This window comes from Trichechus manatus, unplaced genomic scaffold (genome assembly GCF_000243295.1).
Source record: "Trichechus manatus latirostris isolate Lorelei unplaced genomic scaffold, TriManLat1.0 scaffold00159, whole genome shotgun sequence".
Lineage (NCBI taxonomy): Eukaryota > Metazoa > Chordata > Mammalia > Sirenia > Trichechidae > Trichechus > Trichechus manatus.
This window is the reverse complement of record NW_004444095.1, coordinates 1,529,821-1,547,451: the sequence shown is the minus strand read 5'-3', so window position 1 is coordinate 1,547,451 and position 17,631 is coordinate 1,529,821. Positions and strand designations below refer to the sequence as shown.

General features: G+C 38.5%; 1 protein-coding gene across 1 annotated transcript in view; it reads left to right on the top strand.

Moving 5' to 3' along the window:
- DMD (dystrophin) overlaps positions 1 to 17,631 on the top strand; it is a 2,372,918-nt gene that overhangs the window by 1,792,562 nt on the left and 562,725 nt on the right. Inside the window, exon 54 of the mRNA XM_004386236.2 lies at positions 7,989 to 8,143. Coding sequence (XP_004386293.1) covers positions 7,989 to 8,143 — 155 coding nt within the window. The remainder of the gene's footprint in view (positions 1 to 7,988; positions 8,144 to 17,631) is intronic.

Sequence of the window (17,631 nt, the reverse complement as noted above, 5' to 3'; positions counted from 1 at the left end):
GGAGAGAACCTCAGGAAGATAGTAGTCTACAGCACCAGTTGCTGCAAATTAATCAAGTAAAAGAGAACCTAAAACTTTGCACAGGCATTGGCCATTGGTGACTGAATCAGTGAACTGTTTTCACAAAAATGCTTCATAACAAATAACCTCAAAATCTCAGAGGCATACAACCATAAGCTTTTTTTTTCTTTTTCATGAGCTTGCAGATTAGTTGGGATGGCACTGCTTCATGCTACCGTTCGATTAGGCTGGCTGTGTGCCACATGTCACTCATCCTCCTCCTGTGACAAGCAGGCTAGCCCAGGCCATGTTTGTCTCATGGTTATGGCAGAAATGCAAAAGGCTTAGCTTCACTGCACAAGAACGTTTCAAGCCTACTTATGTCACTTCTGTGAAGCTCCATTAAACAAAACAAGTCACATGGCCAAACCCAGGATCAAAGACAGGGACATCAATTCTGCCTTTTGTAAGAGGAACTTCGGAGTTACATAGCAAAGACCATGGATACAGGGAAAGGTAAAGAATTGGGGCTAATAATTCAGTCTTCTAAAGTGACTTCTGTCAGAGAAGTTTTCGTGGAATGGCGATGGTAGAAGCATGATTTTGATAAATTGTAGAGTGGCAGGAACGTAATCAGCCAAGCTCTTAACTACCGTGCCACCAGGGCTCCCACGTTGAGGCAATGAATGAATATTTGCCTTTTAAGGAGCTTGACAAGGAGCCCTGGTGGTACAGTGGTTAAGTGTTTGGCTACTAGCCAGGTAGTCGATGGATCAAAGCCACCAGCCGCTCCATGGGAGAAAGATGTGGCAGTCCGCTTCGGTAAAGATTACAGCCTTGGAAACTATATGGAGCAGTTCTACTCTGTCCTATAGGGTTGCTATGAGTCAGAATCAACTCGACGGCAATGGGTTTTTTTTTGTTTTGTTTTGTTTTGTTTTTAGGAGCTTGACTGTGAAGGGAAAGAGTATGCTAGGGTGCAGTATATTTAGTTGTTTAGTTTGTAAAGATGGGAAAAACACTCATGTTTGAAGGCTGTGGAGAAGGACTCTGCAAAGAGGCAAGAGGTTGAAAACATCGAGGGAGTAAGTACATGGAGGAAGATCCCAGAATAGATGGGTTCCCAGATGGAGAAAAGGGCTTCCAATAGCAAAAGAGGCACCTCTTTCTCTGAGAGTTGAAAGGACACAAGATGTAAAGTCTGACATTTGATGAAATTTACACTTGATATATTCAATTTCCCCTGCGTTATAGTAGGCAGATCATTTGCCATGAGATTTCTTCCAGTTTGTATCAGACTCCAGCGTGGAAACCATGCTAGATATTTCAGACAGAAGGAATTTAATACAGGGGACTGGTCCCATGGGTAATGTAAGAGCTGAGAAGCCCAACGGGGATAGTGAGGCATCCCAGAGTTTAGCAACATCAGGAAACTCTTACCACTAGGGCCGACAGGAGAAGGTGGTGTTACCAAAGTCCAGAAGCCAGATCCATCTCATGCAAAAAGAACACTGAGGATTTTGCGTAGCTGGTACTGGTACTATGCAGAGAGGACCTGTCCAGTGGGAACTGTAGACACGAGACGCTGCCCAGATACAGAGAGAAGGGGAGAAATATTCGAGTTCCAGCCTTCTTCCTGCTGTCTGATATCCTGGCAGTGCCTCTCATTGGCCTAACCCAGCTAGAAGTCAGAGGGTAAGAGATCCCGGAAAATTTTTACCCCCTACAGGGGTTAGCCCTTCTGCAATACTGAATAGAAAAGGAGATGAGCAGAGAATGAATCTAAAAGCTAACAAGCTCTTAGCTGTTAGCTCACAGAGCTAAATTTTTATGACTCTCTTATTCACTGAATGCAAACACAGTATTCTAGGCAAAAAGAGAAAAATCCAATATGTAGTATTTTTATTTAAAAATATTTTAGGATGCTGTTTTTTGATTTGCCAAGCGATTTGATTTTGATTTTGACACTTCACAACAAGCCTGAGGCATAGGCAGAGTAAGTAACCATTGCCTATTGCCTTCGAGTGGTTCCAAATCATAGTGACCCTATAGGACAGAGTAGAACTGCCCCATAGGGTTTCCAAGGCTATAAATCTTTGAGGAAGCAGACTGGCTGGTGAGTTCCAACTGCTGACTTTTCAGTTGGCAGCCAAGCACTTAACCACTGTGCCACCAGGGCTCCTTAGGCAAAGTAAGTAGCCCCAGTCTTATTTTACAGATGACAAAAATGGGACTCACCAAAGTTAATGACTTCCTTAAGATCAAACCACAAGACAATGGCCAAGCAAGACTTCCATCACTTTGCACTGCCTTTCATGAAGCTCCTTTAAGTCATGGTCATTAAAAATTTTTAAATGTAGTTCACGCAGAACAAATGTTTATTTCATTTGTAGGTGAATATCCCAATACACATTTTATAAGAAACCTTAAACAATACTCAACCTTAAAATTTTAATCATAGGTCTATACACTCACTTTTATCTTCTAAAAATTAAAGGGAGCCTTTTAGAGCTGTAGTGTTTACAATGTCTATAAAACTATGAGCCCCTTGTTTTATATTCAGTAGGGGCTCACCCTGTGGTAAATAGAGTGTGAGTCATTAAAAGTAGTAGTAATAGTAGTGGTGATGATGATGATGATGATAGCTAATGTTTATTTAATGCTTTAGGTATGCCAGGCACTATTCTAAGTGTTTTTCCTGGATTTTCTAAGTTAATCCTGATAATAACCTTTTGACATAGATACTATTATTATTCCTATTTAACAAAGAAGGAAAATGAGACACAGAGAGGATAAATAACTTCCCCATTTGTCACATATCTAGGAAGTGATCAAGGCAGGATTCAAACCCAGAAGGCTCAATTCTGTTGCTGGGTGAAAACCTCGAATTTGCTTGGTGTGACTTGTTACAGCCAATAAACAAGAGGCAGAGGTGGGAGATCAGAAAGACACCTTTATTTCGTTGTACAAGGAATGGAGCAATCAGGACTGTTGCCTCCAAGACTGTTCGAAGGCAGCTTGGGCAGGTGGGCTTTTGCAGAGAGCAGACAAGGGAACGCAAATTCATCATGAATATTCGGGATTGACATTCACGCAGGTTCTCAGAGCTTGGGGATTATTACGCATTTTCTTTAGACAGGGGTTTGATCCCCCAGTGTGGAGGAAGAAGTTGATTTTCTTTCATTAGGATGTTAAGAATCCACCCAGAGGCAGGTTGAGGCCATCTTTGGCCCTTTCTGGGTTATCTTATCCAGGACGATTTCAGAAGAAAGTGCAGCTTATTCTGCTTGGTGTAGGAGAATAAGCCAGAGCAGGTGTTTCTTAGAAGGTTTGGGCTCTGAGGCTGCCTGCCTCAATTCTGGTACCTGGATTTTTAACTATTCTTTCTCTTCTGCCTCTCTCCTCTCCCATGTAGGGTCAGAAAGAAAAAAAAAACATTGCTGTTGAGTCAATTCTGACTCATAGCAACCCTATAGGACAGAGGAGAACTGCTCCATGGGGTTTCCATGTAGTGTCTGGTGGATTCGAACTACCGACCTTTTGGTTAGCAGCCGTAGCTCTTAACCACTACGCCACCAGTGTTTCCCATGTAGGATCTGTATCCCTAAAAAAAATTCTTAAAAAAAAAATGAGAGAAGACATAAATTAAAATTTAAAAAAAGAAATTAACACTTAAGCTTCTTGAATTTACTTTGAGATGTCTTATAGTCCACAATCATTTTCTGCCTAAAATATTATGTATAAACACAAACACATATTGTAGCAGCATCACATTAGATTTGAATATGAAATATTGTTTTCCTGGTTAGGGACACAATCTTTTAGGGATTTAGCATTTTCTGTTCTTCACAGAGAACACACACACATCCCTATAAAATCATACTTTTTATAGGCTAGTGCTCACAGTATTTTAAATTTCTTCACATACCATGATCACCACATGAACAATTCCCTGTAGTGTATACCATTGTAAATGGAATTCAGGAGGAAATGGGGTGTGTGTGAATTCTATTGTATTTTTGAATTTACACTCCTTCTGTGGTCTGGCATAATCTCAGTAGTAAATTTCACAGCGGTAGGCAAAGCTGGTCAAGGTCATGGTTCCTAGTGCGAATGACACTTGGGTAAAGCCCTAGGGGTCAGAATACTACTTTAGGAGGAAGGGAAACCAGTCTGTTCTGGCTAATGTCTTTAGAAGGGAGAAAAGAAAGCTGCAGTGGAGAACCTCCGAGTTCAGATAAGGGCCTTAGCCCTTTCAATGTTAGTCAAGCTTAGTGGGAGTTTTTCTTTGTAATCCTGCATCCTCATAAAATCTGGGCAGCATTCAGTGAAGGTTAGCACTCAGTCAAGATTTCCTTAGGTATACAAATCTAACTTTCAGTGTGAATACAAATTTGGAGAAAAACATATGCATGGGCATTTTTGCCTTTCAAGCATAAAGTATATCAAAAGGCTCTGGTTTGATGTCAAGCCTCACTCCTTTGCTACCTTTTCACTATGAAGTCTCTAATTTAACTTTAGCTTGCTATTTCCTTCAGAATTTTTGAAAAATTCTAGCATACTTGGCAACTTATACTTTTCGCTATTTTTTATGATCTATAAATTACAACTAAAGAGTGTATCCTCTTATACCTAAACATTTCAAATAGCAACCCATCAGTGAGGTGCAGCTTCCAAGATTGTATATTTGCTCAGGCAAAATAAATGATTTTAATTACATTCACTAAAATTATTATTTATATTCTGCCTTCCTAAGCCTACAGAGATACGGTCTTATGCTGGTTCATGAGTATTTCTTTAACAATTGTATCCTTCGTAGGAGGAATTACCTCCGAATAAGGTAACCAAGTTATTGGTCTTAGTGTTTCAGACTCTTTTGTTACTGACTAGAGATTTAATTGAGATAGATGATAAACACTTCTTTTAAAATGCAGATATCACTCTCTGGATGATAAAGGCCTATTGGTCATTCATATCTTAGTATATATTACTTATATCACTATATGTTTGGCTTGAGTAGGAGGGGAAAGGAAGGAGAGGTAATTTTGTACCCCCAGGAAATTTCTAGAAAGGGAAGCCTTGAAGGGGGGCAGTGTTTTACCTTAGCAGGGTTTTTAAATAGCATAGAGATTTGAAAAGCGGAAAATAGGGGCTGCAGGGCTTGGTAAAAGAAGCACAGAGGAAAGGCAGGCATTCTACAAGGATGAAGTTTAATTGCTTTGCAGTAGCAGCAACTATGCTGTATACCTTCAGAAACTGTCTTTGCTGTGTCCTTAGCAAAAGTTAATGATATTGGCTTTAACCGTTTGGTTATTGTTGTTGTTCTGCTGTTTGGTGCTAGTTTGATAATCTGGGTCTACTTGCTATATGCAGTAAATGCTTTTGTTTAGTGTAATTCTAGAATAAGATGTTCCACTGAGAAATGCCAGATGACATACAGATTAAACATTTTCAAAGAATAATAGTCCAACCAAACATACCGAAGCTATGCTAAAAGCTATTAGTGTTATTTTTTATTATATAAACATCATACTAACACAAAAGAACAAATATTAATCTGAAAAGATTCCTCTTTTCAGAAACATCAATTATTTTCAATTTCCTCTGTTCCCTTTCCAATTCATGACTATGTATTCTTATAGCTAAAAATACAGTGTAGAAACAAATTATGTTCTGTTTTTTTACTTATGATTTCTATGCATACTTAGTACATATTAGACCATTAGGTTGATACATTATGTTATTTTAAAATCCCCTCATTAAATATTGAAATTGTTTCTTTTTCTTATTATTTTAGTTAATGAATATCTTTATTCCTATAGTATATTTCTCTCCTTTTAAATATTTTATTAGGCTAAAGTACCAACAATGAGATTACCGGTTCTAAGGGAATAAGCATTTGTATGTCACTTGATATCTGTTGCCAAATTGTCCTAATAGGTACTGTTCCTAGCAGTAGTACATGTATGATAGTTTTGCCACAGTACTTTATTTCTTTCTTACTTAGAGGTTAACTTTTTTTTTTAATTTCATAAAAATCTTTTTATTCTTTCTCGTGTTTGAATTATCTGTACCTATTCTTCTGTCTACTTATCATTGTCTTAACCTACCATGTCGAATTTGACTTAAGTATCTTAGCAATTTAATATCATCTTAATGCTTAGAAGGCTTCTCCATGTACTTGCAGAAGAGTTGAATAAAAATTTCAGATTAAATAGGGATCACAATAGAGGATCCTGGACAGAGCAGGAGAAAACTGTAGAACAGAATTCAAATTCACAAAAAAAGACCAGACTTACTGGTCTGACAGAGACTGGAGGAACACCCGAGACTATGGCCCCTGGACTCCCTGCTAACTCGGAACTGAAGCCACTCCTGAAGTCCACCTTTCAGCTAAAGACTAGACAGGCCTATAAAACAAACAATAACATACTTGAGGAACATGCTTCTTAGTTCAATCAAATATATGAGACCTAATGGGCAACACCTGCCCAAAAGCAAAGAGGAGAAGGCAGGAAAGGACAGAAAAATTGGACGAATGGATGCGGGGAACCCTGGATGTAAAGGGAAAAGGGGAGAGTGCTGATACATTGTGGGGATTGCAACCAATGTCACAAAACAATTTTCTTATAAATTTTTGAATGAGAAAATTATTTGCACTATAAGCTTTCACCTAAAGCACAATAAAATAAAATAAAATAACCTGAAAAAAAAGTTCAGATTAATATACATCTTAGACTGGGTTCTCTAGAAGAACAAAACGAGTGAAACGTGTGTGTGTGTGTGTGTGTGTGTGTGTGTGTGTGTGTGTGTGTCTGTGTGTGTGTACAGAGAGAGGGAGAGATTTATTTCAAGGAAATGGCTCATGCAGTTGTGGCGGCTAGCTAGCAAGTTCCAAATCCACAGGTCTGGTGTCGGGCCGGAGGCTTCTAAGTCACGTGGTTACAGGGGCTGATGAACCCAATATCAGCAGGTGAGACGGCAGGCTGCTGGCTCATGGGGCTTCAGGAATTTGTAAATCCCAAAATCTGCAGGTCATGTGGCAGGCTGCTGGTTTACATCGCAAGAACTGGAGGTCAGATGATGATGAGTTGGATGCAAGATCAAGAGAAAGAGGGCTTTGCCAGAACATCCGTATATATTGGATACAGGCCACACCCTCAAGAAAACTCTCCTTACATCAGATCACAAAATGGAGGATAATTATATAATAATGAGAATCATGGCCTAGTCAAGTTGATACATAACATTAACCATCACAGTATACTTCCAGATAAGCGTATCTTTGGTCTGTGTCTACCTTTGAAATACGATGTTCCAAGTGATGAAATGGGTAGTTTGATAATACTCAATTACCAAACACAAAGAAGAAAACATAGGTGATTTGGTTTAGCATGATTCTTATATTTGAATTTTTATTATAATTTTAATGTAGGATATTTTGAAAAGTATTACGAATAAACTAATCCTTGAAAACAATAACTAGGACAGCATCGCTGTTCTTTTGTTGTTGTTATTTTCTATATGCAGGTTGAGTTGAATGCCAGTAGATGGCACTAATTACATAAACAATTCAACAAGTTAATGAAGAGAAAGAAATACATGAGATAATTTTTTGTTGTTGTTCATATTTTGTTATATGTCATATTCTCAACAATTGTATTGAAGCTTATTTTTATCATTTGCTCTCTCCTATGATAAAAACAATTAAGCCCAGTTTATTTCCAATTGATTGCTACTACATGGAAATAGCTGATACCGGTATTGCTCAAGATGCTGCATTTGAAAAGTTTGGTGATGAAAAGTGGGTTAGCTTATTCTGTCATGATTGACTAAATCGCATGGTCAGTTAAAAGCAATCAGGTAGACATGTTCTGACCTGAGGATTCAGAAGCTATTTATGAAGCATTTTAAGAAACTCCAAGTAGAAATTTCAGGAAAGAAGAACAAAAAACTGACATTCATTCTCTTTCCCATACAATGTATAGCAGTTGGCCAGAGACCTCCGCCAGTGGCAGATAAATGTAGACGTGGCAAATGACTTGGCACTGAAACTTCTCCGGGATTATTCTTCAGATGATACCAGAAAAGTACACATGATCACAGAGAACATCAATGCCTCTTGGGGAAGCATTCATAAAAGGTACGAATAATATTATTTCTAAAACTATTCTTGGCTATAATGATGGGGTAGTGACAGTGAATGGACAATGCAAATTTGTTTTCCCAATTCTGCTAAACTGCGACTTGGAAGGATTCAAGATGACAAATGCCAACTAAGCTCACAGGCTTGTTATTTTAAAGATGAGGAACCTGAGGTCTGATGAGATTCAATGATTTGCCACAGTCACAAGCTAGTGACAAAAGCAAGAGATTAGACAAAAACAAAAGACGGATTTGTAGCTGGGAGAGCCATTTATCGGACTGCTTTGAGGACTATATCCAAATAAATATCTTTCTGTTCCATCATGGCACATGCTCCCCATCTTTAATCTGACAAAGACGTCACTTTGGGCTTCGTGATGGCATTACAGCTGTCCATGGTGCCATCGTAGTATCTTACTCCATACACTCGATGGGAAAATCCAAATAGAGTAATATGACTTATAACTTCATTTCGCATCATATTCCATGGCAATTAATGGGTTTTAGAGGAACCATCTCCTGAAACTAGGTCCTGTTTCTTTATTATTTATTAGCACTTATCCCAATTATAAATAAAAAGGGTTAATTATCTAATTGTTTAATGTTCTCCATATTATTCTAAATTCCATGAGCAGAGACTGTGTCTGTTTTATTTGACACATTCCCAGGTCCTAAACCAGTGCTTTGTATACAATAGGAAGATGGTAAATATGTGTTGAATGATTATTCTCTTTGCATAATGTAGAGTTACATTGTGCATGCTGTGTTAAGTATCGTTGTATACTCATTTTGAGATGAGTCAGAAAATGGAGGCAATAGTACCTGTACAATGATGAGGAAGTCCACAGTGAAAGGTAGGTAAACTCCAGAGGATGACATGAATTATTCAAGACATCAGGAAGTCAGTTAGGTGGTCTTTATTAAAAAAAAAAAAAAAAAAAAAAAAGGCCACCACTGAGAGAGGGGAAAAAAAAGATTTTAAACTAAGAGCAAGAACTCTTAAGAGTAATGAGTTATCGATACATGGAAATTGAGAGACCTAGTAAATCTTGAAACTGAGTTAAAGACTGAAGAATGAAAATTCCTGTGAAGCTTGATCAAAGCTGGTGATGCTGGAGAATAGAGCAGCTCTCGTTCTGAATTCCAAATGGTGGGTGTTCGTTCAGAAGACCATGAAAAAGAAGGTTCAACCTGAATTTGGAGAGGTACATTTGGGGCCCTATCAAGAGGGCCCTAGTGGAGAGAGGGCAAGCTTCAAAGGAGGACTGATATTTGTAAAAAATTCTCAAAATTACTGCCTCCTCTGAGTGGCGAAGTTTGGACTTTCTGCTCTAAATACAGACAGATCTGTTTGTTTAGTTAAAGAAGGGTAGTTTAGGTTTGGGAAGACTTGTTCATATGAGATTGGTATCAGAAAGTTAATTGTTAGGTCTCAATGGGAAGTATCTGCTTCTCAAAGAGAAGCCTCTTTTTGGAAAGCAAATTAAGATCAGAAACTAATTTAGCGAGTTCAGGGAATGTAAGCTAAGAAGGGACCAAGAGGAAAGCTTGTTCATGGTACAAAACTAGGGCTTCAGGAAACTTGTCTATCTCATTTACACTGCTCTTTCTAGAAGACCCCTCTCTCCGCATTCTCACACTCCTTGATGCCCCAAGAGGCTCTCTCAGTTTCTCAAGGTCTTTAGATTATTCAGAGAAGGGCTTCCGATTTATATTTTTTTGAATTTGTCTCTAAAAAGCTTTCAAATAAAGAAGATATGTATTTACTTTCCCAGTGAGTAAAGTTAATTAGAATTTTAGAAGCCAACTTACATTTTCAGTTGGTCCATACAGAATCTGCAATTCACTAAGCTAATTTTGACTCATGCCTCTAAAGTTCGTCCCTGTTCTTTTCTCACTTTACACATACTCTTAGAGAAAATCCATCCACTTGTATACTTTTAGTCTGCTGATTACTATCCAATCTATATTTCCAGCTGAAATGCTCTTCTGAGCTTCATGTCTGTATATCCTACTGATTCCTGTTCATTTTATTGTCCCGCAGGAACTTCAAACTGAATAGGTTCAAAGTGCAGCTCACCTTTGGCCTCCTACAACCTCTTCCTTCAAATGCACATACTTCTCCTCCTATGATCCCTATCTTAGTGAACATTACTACCACCCATCTGATTGTCCAAACCAGAAACCTAGATGTCATGCTTGACTCTTCCTTCTACTCCCCCGTCCCAATAGCTAAGCTATAAGAAAGCTATTTACTGCCTAAATAACTTCCAAATACAGTCCCTTCTCTCCATCCATATTCTCCAACTATCATTTCTTGCCTGAATGACCACATCACTCACCTAACTGGTTTCCCTCCCTCTAGTCTTCCTACTTTCCACCCATTCTCCATATAGAATTCAGGGTGATCTTCCTAAAATGCAGTATATTCATGTAGCTAACCTTCCTCTCACTTTTAAAAGCCTTTAGTGGCATATCCATTGCTATTTGAAGACAGTGCACACTCAGTTGGCTACTGTTACCTTCTACAGTACATATTCAAATTTTATATATGCTGTTTGTGTCAATTGCACAGATTAAACCATATTTTCCTTTGCTTATAGCTCCCCTTATATTGCATTCCTATAGATCTTATGCTAGATAGATAAAGAAAACTCTTCATGTGATCTTTTGCATTTTGACCCTTTTGTCCAATATTTTGCCCAGCTAAAGCCAGAAGTGAAGCAACATCATCAGCATACTCTAAATTTCTACTGTCCAATAAGGTAGCCACTAGCCACGAATGGCTATTTAAATTAATTATAATTAAATAAAATTTAAAATTCAGTTCCTAATCACACTAGCCATCTTTCAAGTTTTCAAGAGGCACATACGTGTAACTAGTGGCCACCCTATTGCAAAGCACAAAGTAAAACATTTCCATCATCCCAGAAAGTTTTATTGACAGTTCTGCTCTTGATCATCTTTGTCTATGTTTAGCTAAGCAGTTAAGAGTATATTTATAACAATTATGTGCTATACCACTTCAAAAAGAGTTATTGCCAACTTTTATAAATAAAAAGTTTTTCCTGTTCAAAGTGGTTAATATTATTCCATCTCCTTGTTTCTACCTTATTTCTTCTATCCATTTTCTAATGTTGGTGTTTAAAGTCTCAAAAACTGCAGCTATGACAGGATATAAAATTTTCACTCATGTTGTTAATCCTATAAACTCAATTTAAAAAGGAATGATTAATAATAATGATATTTGGGTTATAGGAGAAAATATCTCGTATCTTTGAAAAAACTCTTTAACCAACAATTTTTAGATAGGGTTGTCTCTGTTGAAAGCATTCTGATCACATCGTTTCTCACAGTTCAGGTTAGATATTGTTTACTACTCAGTTATTGCCTTCACTGAAAGTTTGAATCATATGAATAAATCTATGTAAAAAGTTTGTATATTTGGCAGCCTATTTAAAGCAATACAGTATTTGTAACTTTGATGTCATACACCGGCAGGCTGTAGTTTTAAGACATAATAAAAAATAAAAGTAAACTAATTTTGTTTTGTGTTTTAGTGTTTAAGTTTATTAACAGATCAGAAAAATCTTCAAATTCTACACTGGCTTTTGACCAGGCCTTTTTCATTTACCATTTTTGTATAGATAAATATAAATATCCAAAGGAATTAATCTACCATTCATGAAAAGAACAAAAAACTGCTTCTCAACTAAATTCTGCAGTTCAAAAACTCAGATCAGAGCATAGATCATCACTGTGACCTATGTAAGAAAATATTTTGTTTTTCTGATCATATTCCCTATAGAGTCCATGTTAACATATAAAGCCAGAAATGTGGGCCTCTGCAACTTCATTTCTTTCTCTTCAATCTCTGTGAATAGATATGAATTTGTGAATAAGATAATATTAGATGTAGATATTACAAATTGTTGTGAGAAGCCTCTAAGGATTAGATTTCAAGGACTGCCATCTGGCTGATGGCTTTATGATGACACTGTCATGAGATTTCATTTCCTTATTTCTATTCCAGGATCACTCTTTAAACAAGAAATGAGCATTAACTCTGCCTTGTCTGTCTGTAGCTGTGTGAAAGCTTCCACAACTACTAGCCCGCAAAAAGCAAGTTTATTAAGTAGAGGGGCTGGTCCTAGCATAAGAGGGCTCCACATGGCTGGAAGTTCCTCACCTAAGCCCCCAGATAGCTGAAAAATCCCTCTAGGTTCTAAGAAGGATTTAATGTGAATGTGGATGTGTGTGTGTGTATACACATACATGTGTACATGCATATGTGCACATATACTCTCATGTACATATGTGGGTATACTTATATAGGTACACACAAGCACACAGACTATTCCTTAAAAGAACTTGCAGTGCTCTGTCCTCCCTAATAATACATTCCAGATTCTAATGATCACAATTAACAGTGAATGAACTGAAAAATTATCTGTGTTCTCCATCTTTGGCAACCTTAAAGACATTTGTAAGTCACTCCTTGCCTCCCTCTTTCTCGGCCCTTTCTCCTCTGCTTCTGTTTACAAGGAAACAAGAAAAGCCCTATTTTGTGTGTGGAGGAGCCCTGGTAGGGCAGTGGTTTAGGACTCTGTTGCTAACCAAAAGGTCGGCGGTTCAAACCCACCAGCTTCTCCACAGGACAAAAACCTGGCCATCTGTTTCTGTAAAGATTGCAGCCTCAGAAACCCTATGGAGCAGTTCTACTCTGTCCTATAGGGTGGCTATGAGTAGGAATTGACTCGACGGCAGTGGGTTTGGTTTTGGTTTTGGTAAGTGTGTGGCAAAGAGCTCCTCTAGCTGGGCACTGGATCTCTTTTACATTCTCCAACATGTTCTTTTGGTAATTATTCTGCTTTTTTTCTCCAGGATCTTTGACTTCTTCTTTCTTCTTGTGCCTTCCTTTCAGCCAACCAACATGCTTAAGTATTCCTCACCCTAAAAGGACTTTTCTTGGATACCATCTTTTCTATCTAGCTACACTTGCGCCTTAGTTATCTAGTGCTGCTATAAAAGAAATATCACAAATGAGTGGCTTTAACAAACAGAAGTTTATTTTCTCATAGTTAGGAGGCTGGAAGTCCAAATTCAGGGTGCCTGCTCTAAGGGAAGGCTTTCTCTCTCTGTCAGTTCTGGGGGAAGGTCCTTGTCTGTTTTGAGCTTCTGCTCCTGGACATTTTCATATGGCTTGGCATCTCTCTTCCCCCATCTCTGCTTGCTAACTTGCTTGTTTAATCTCTTTTATAACCCAAAAGAGATTGACTTAAGACACACCCTACACTAATACTGTCTCATTAACATAACAAAGAAATCTCATTCCCAAATGGGATTATAACCACAGGTATCAAACCAAAAACCAAACTTGTTGCCATTGAGTCGATTCTGACTCACAGCAACCCTATAGGACAGAGTAGGACGGCCCCATAGAGTTTCCAAGGAATGCCTGGTGGATTCAAACTGCCGACTTTTTGGTTAGCAGCCATAGCTCTTAACCACTGCGTCACCAGGGTTTCCACAGGTATAGGGGTTAGGATTTACAACACATATTTTTGGGCTACAAAATTCAATCCATAACAACTTGTTTCTCCCTTACCATCAAAATTTTTGAAGGAGGAATTGGCATTACTGTTTCCTGTTCTTAAACTCCTGGTTAGGCTTTGAGCCACTCCAATCTGGCTTCCCTAGCTCCACCATTTTACTGATAAAACAAGGACTTTCTAAGATTATCAATGACGTTCTAATCGCTAATTGCCCTATTTTTATCTATCAATCTACTTGACTTTAACATTGGTCTTGTTGATCATCTCTATTAGTTGAAGCTTTCCCTTTGGTTTGCAGAACATTATTGTCTTGCAATTCTCCTATTTCTCTAATTCATATAAGAGTAAACTATTTGGCACAATGCCTAGCACATCGTAAGAGCTCAGTAAATGTCATTTGTTATCAACATCTTAAGAATTCATTTACTCAGTTAATGACTATTTTGGTGCAAAATATGTCCTAGGCAGGCTCAGTTCTTGGTACAAGGTATACAGCAGTGAACAACACAAAAGAAAATCCCCACCCTCATGAAATAAAGGGAAAGAAAGGGTGGATGACAGACATTAACAACAAAAAAGTGAAATACATGCTGTGTCAAGTGGTGATAAGTGCAATGTGGAAACATAAAGAGGGAAGGGGGTTGAGATTATGTGTGGGTGTGGCCGGAGAGAAGTGCTGCCATTTCAGTATAGTGTTCAAGAAAGGTTTCACTGAAGGGGTGACATTTAAGCAAAACCTAAAGAACCCTACGATGTGAACCATGCAGATAATTGGAAGAGAAGCAGGCTAGGAACTTCATAATAAGTGGAAATACCCTGAGACAAGACTACACCTGGCATGTTGGAGAAACCTTAAGGAGTCCGGTGTGGCAGGAAAGGAGTGAGGGAACAGGAGTGAAGTAGACAATAAGTTCAGAGAGGAAACAGGAATGATTACATTAGGACCTTGTAGGCCCCTCTAAGAACTTTATCTTTTACTCTGAATGAGATGGGAGCCATTGGAGGATTTTGAGCAGATGAATGGCGTGTTTTGACTTATCTGGCTCCTCTGTTTGAACAGACCAAAGGGAAGTATGGACAGAAGCAGTGAGATCATTAGGAGACTAATCATGACCATTACGTCATAATTCAATAGAAATACAACTGGCCTGGACAAGAATGGGAGAGGTGAAGGTAGTTAGAAGTGGTTGTATACCACTATATTTTGAAGATAGAGCCCGAAGAGTTTTATAATGGATTAGATCAAGTTGTAAAAGAAAGAGAAGAATCAAGGAAGACTCCAGGGTTTTTAGCCTGAGAAACTAGAACATTGAATTCCCATTTACTGAGATGGGAAAGGCTCCCAGAAGAACATATTTGGGGAAGAAGATGTAGACAAGCTACATTTGAAATGCCTCTTAGGCATCCAAGTGGAGAAGTAGAGTAGATAGCTGTATATACAAGCCTTAAGTTCTAGGGAATGGTCATGGCTAGAGATACAAACTTGGGAGTTGTCACAATCATCAATGTAGTCTTCTTCTCCTCTAGACAACCTTTACATTTTGGTGTCCCATTCTTAATTCTCTCCCTTCTTTCTCTATACACTTTTCCTACTAGCTTTATCTGTTGACTTTAACTACCATTTATAATAAGACTCCTTGATCTTTAGCTCCATCTTATACCCTTTTCCTAGTCTCCAAAACTGTACTTGAAGGCACTTACCATAAATCTCCACTTTTATACCCTACAGACTACAAACCATCTAAAGCAGAATATGTCATCTGCCTCTGAAACAATGTTAGATTGCCTGTGTTTTCATTGTTGTTTAATCACCTAGCTTAATTGTCTCAAAAACTAAAAAACTAAGAATTACCTATGGGGGCATTCATGGTACAGTGGTAGAATTCTCACCTTCCATGCAGAAAAGCCGGGTTCAATTACCAGCCAATGCACTACAGGTACAGCCACCACCTGTCTGTTAGTGGAGGTTTATGTGTTGCTATGTTGCTCAACAGGTTTCGACAGAGCTGACAGACTAACACAGACTGGAAAGAAAAGCCTGGTGATCTACTTCCAAAAATCAACCGATGAAAACCCTATGTTTCACAAAGGTCCCATCTGCAACCAATTATAGAGATGGCACAGTACCAGGCAGCATTCCCTCTTGTTGTGCATGGGGTCTCTGAGCTGGAGGCCAACTCGAACACAACAACAAGTATTACCTTCAACCTTTCCACTCCCTCTCCCTTTTTCACTCTACTGACACATGTATTAAATTGGCTTCCAAATCCTATGAATTCTACTTTAAAAATTGCTCTAAAAACTTATCCTCATTTCTTTATCCCTATTGTCACTTTCTTAGACTAAGCCCTCTTCTTTTGCCTGGGAGATGGTGACTACTTTTCTCAGTGCTCCCAGCCATCAATGAGGCTGCACTTATTTGGCCTTCACACTTGGACCAGAGTTGTTTTCCTTAAAACAACTTCACTTTCATAAAAAAAAAAAACCTTCCTGTTGCTGCAAGGAACTCTTTATTTATTTTTTCCTCTCGAGACATGATGAATGATATTTACATATGTGATACACTCCCAAAAGCAAGCATTTTTCTGAAAGTTGTTGTTAAGTATCAAGTCGGTTCTGACAGCGACCCTATGTACAATAGAAAAAACACTGCCCAGTCCTGCGCCATCTTCACAATCTTGCTATGTTTCAGCCCATTGTTGCAGCCACTGTGTCAATCCATCTCCTTGAGAGTCTTTCTCTTTTCTGTTGACCCTTAACTTTACCAAGCATGATGTGTTTCTCCAGGGACTGGTCCCTCCTGATAACATCTCCAAAGCAACTGAGACAAAGTCTCACCATCCTCGCTTCTGAGGAACATTCTGACTATACTTCTTCCAGAAGAGATTTGTTCATTCTTCTGAAAGTCCATGGTATATTCAATATTCTTCGTCAACACCATAATTCAAAGGCATCAGTTCTTGACTTTTCCTTATTCACTGTCCAGCTTTTGCATGCATATGAGGCGATTGAAAATACCATGGTTTGGGTCAGGCACACCTCTGTCCTCAGAGTGATATCTTTGCTTTTTAAGACTTTAAAGAAGTCTTTCGTAGCAGATTTGCCCAATGCAATAAGTCCTTTGACTTCTTAATGCTGCTTACATGGGTGTTGATTGTGGATCCAAGAATGATGAAATCCTTTACAAGTTCAATATTTTCTCTGTTTATCATGATGTTGCTTATTGGTCCAGTTGTGAGGATTTTTGTTTTATGTTGAGGTGTAATCCATACTGAAGGCTGTAGTTTTTAATCTTCACCTGTAAGTACTTCAAGTCCTCTTCACTTTCACCAAGCAAGGTTGTGTCATCTGCATCTCACAGGTCATTAATGAGTTTTTCTCCAGTCCTGATGCCGCATTCTTCTTCAGATAGTCTGGTTTATCGGATTATTTTCTCAGCATACAGATTGAGTAAGTATGGTGAAAGGATACAACCCTGAAGCACATCTTTCCTGATTTTAAACTACTCAGTATCCTCTTGTTCTGTTTGAATGACTGTCTCTTGTCTATGTACAGGTTCCGCATGAGCATAATTAAATGTTCTGGAATTCCCATTCTTCGCAATGTTATACATAATTTGTTATGATCCACACAGTCAAATGCCTTTGCATAGTCAATAAAACACATCTCTGTGGTATTCTCTGCTTTCAGCCAAAATCCATCTGACATAAGCAATAATATTCCTCCTCTGTGTTCTCTTCTGAATCCAACTTGAATTTCTGGCAGTTCCCTGTTGATTTACTGCTACAACCATTTTTGAATTGTCTTCAGCAAAATTTTACTTGTGAGGACTCCGGCAAGATGGAGCTCTAGGCAGAAGCACCACGCCGTCCCTCCACAACAAAGATCCGAAAAACTAAGCCAAACAGAGAATCAACAATCCTGAAACCCT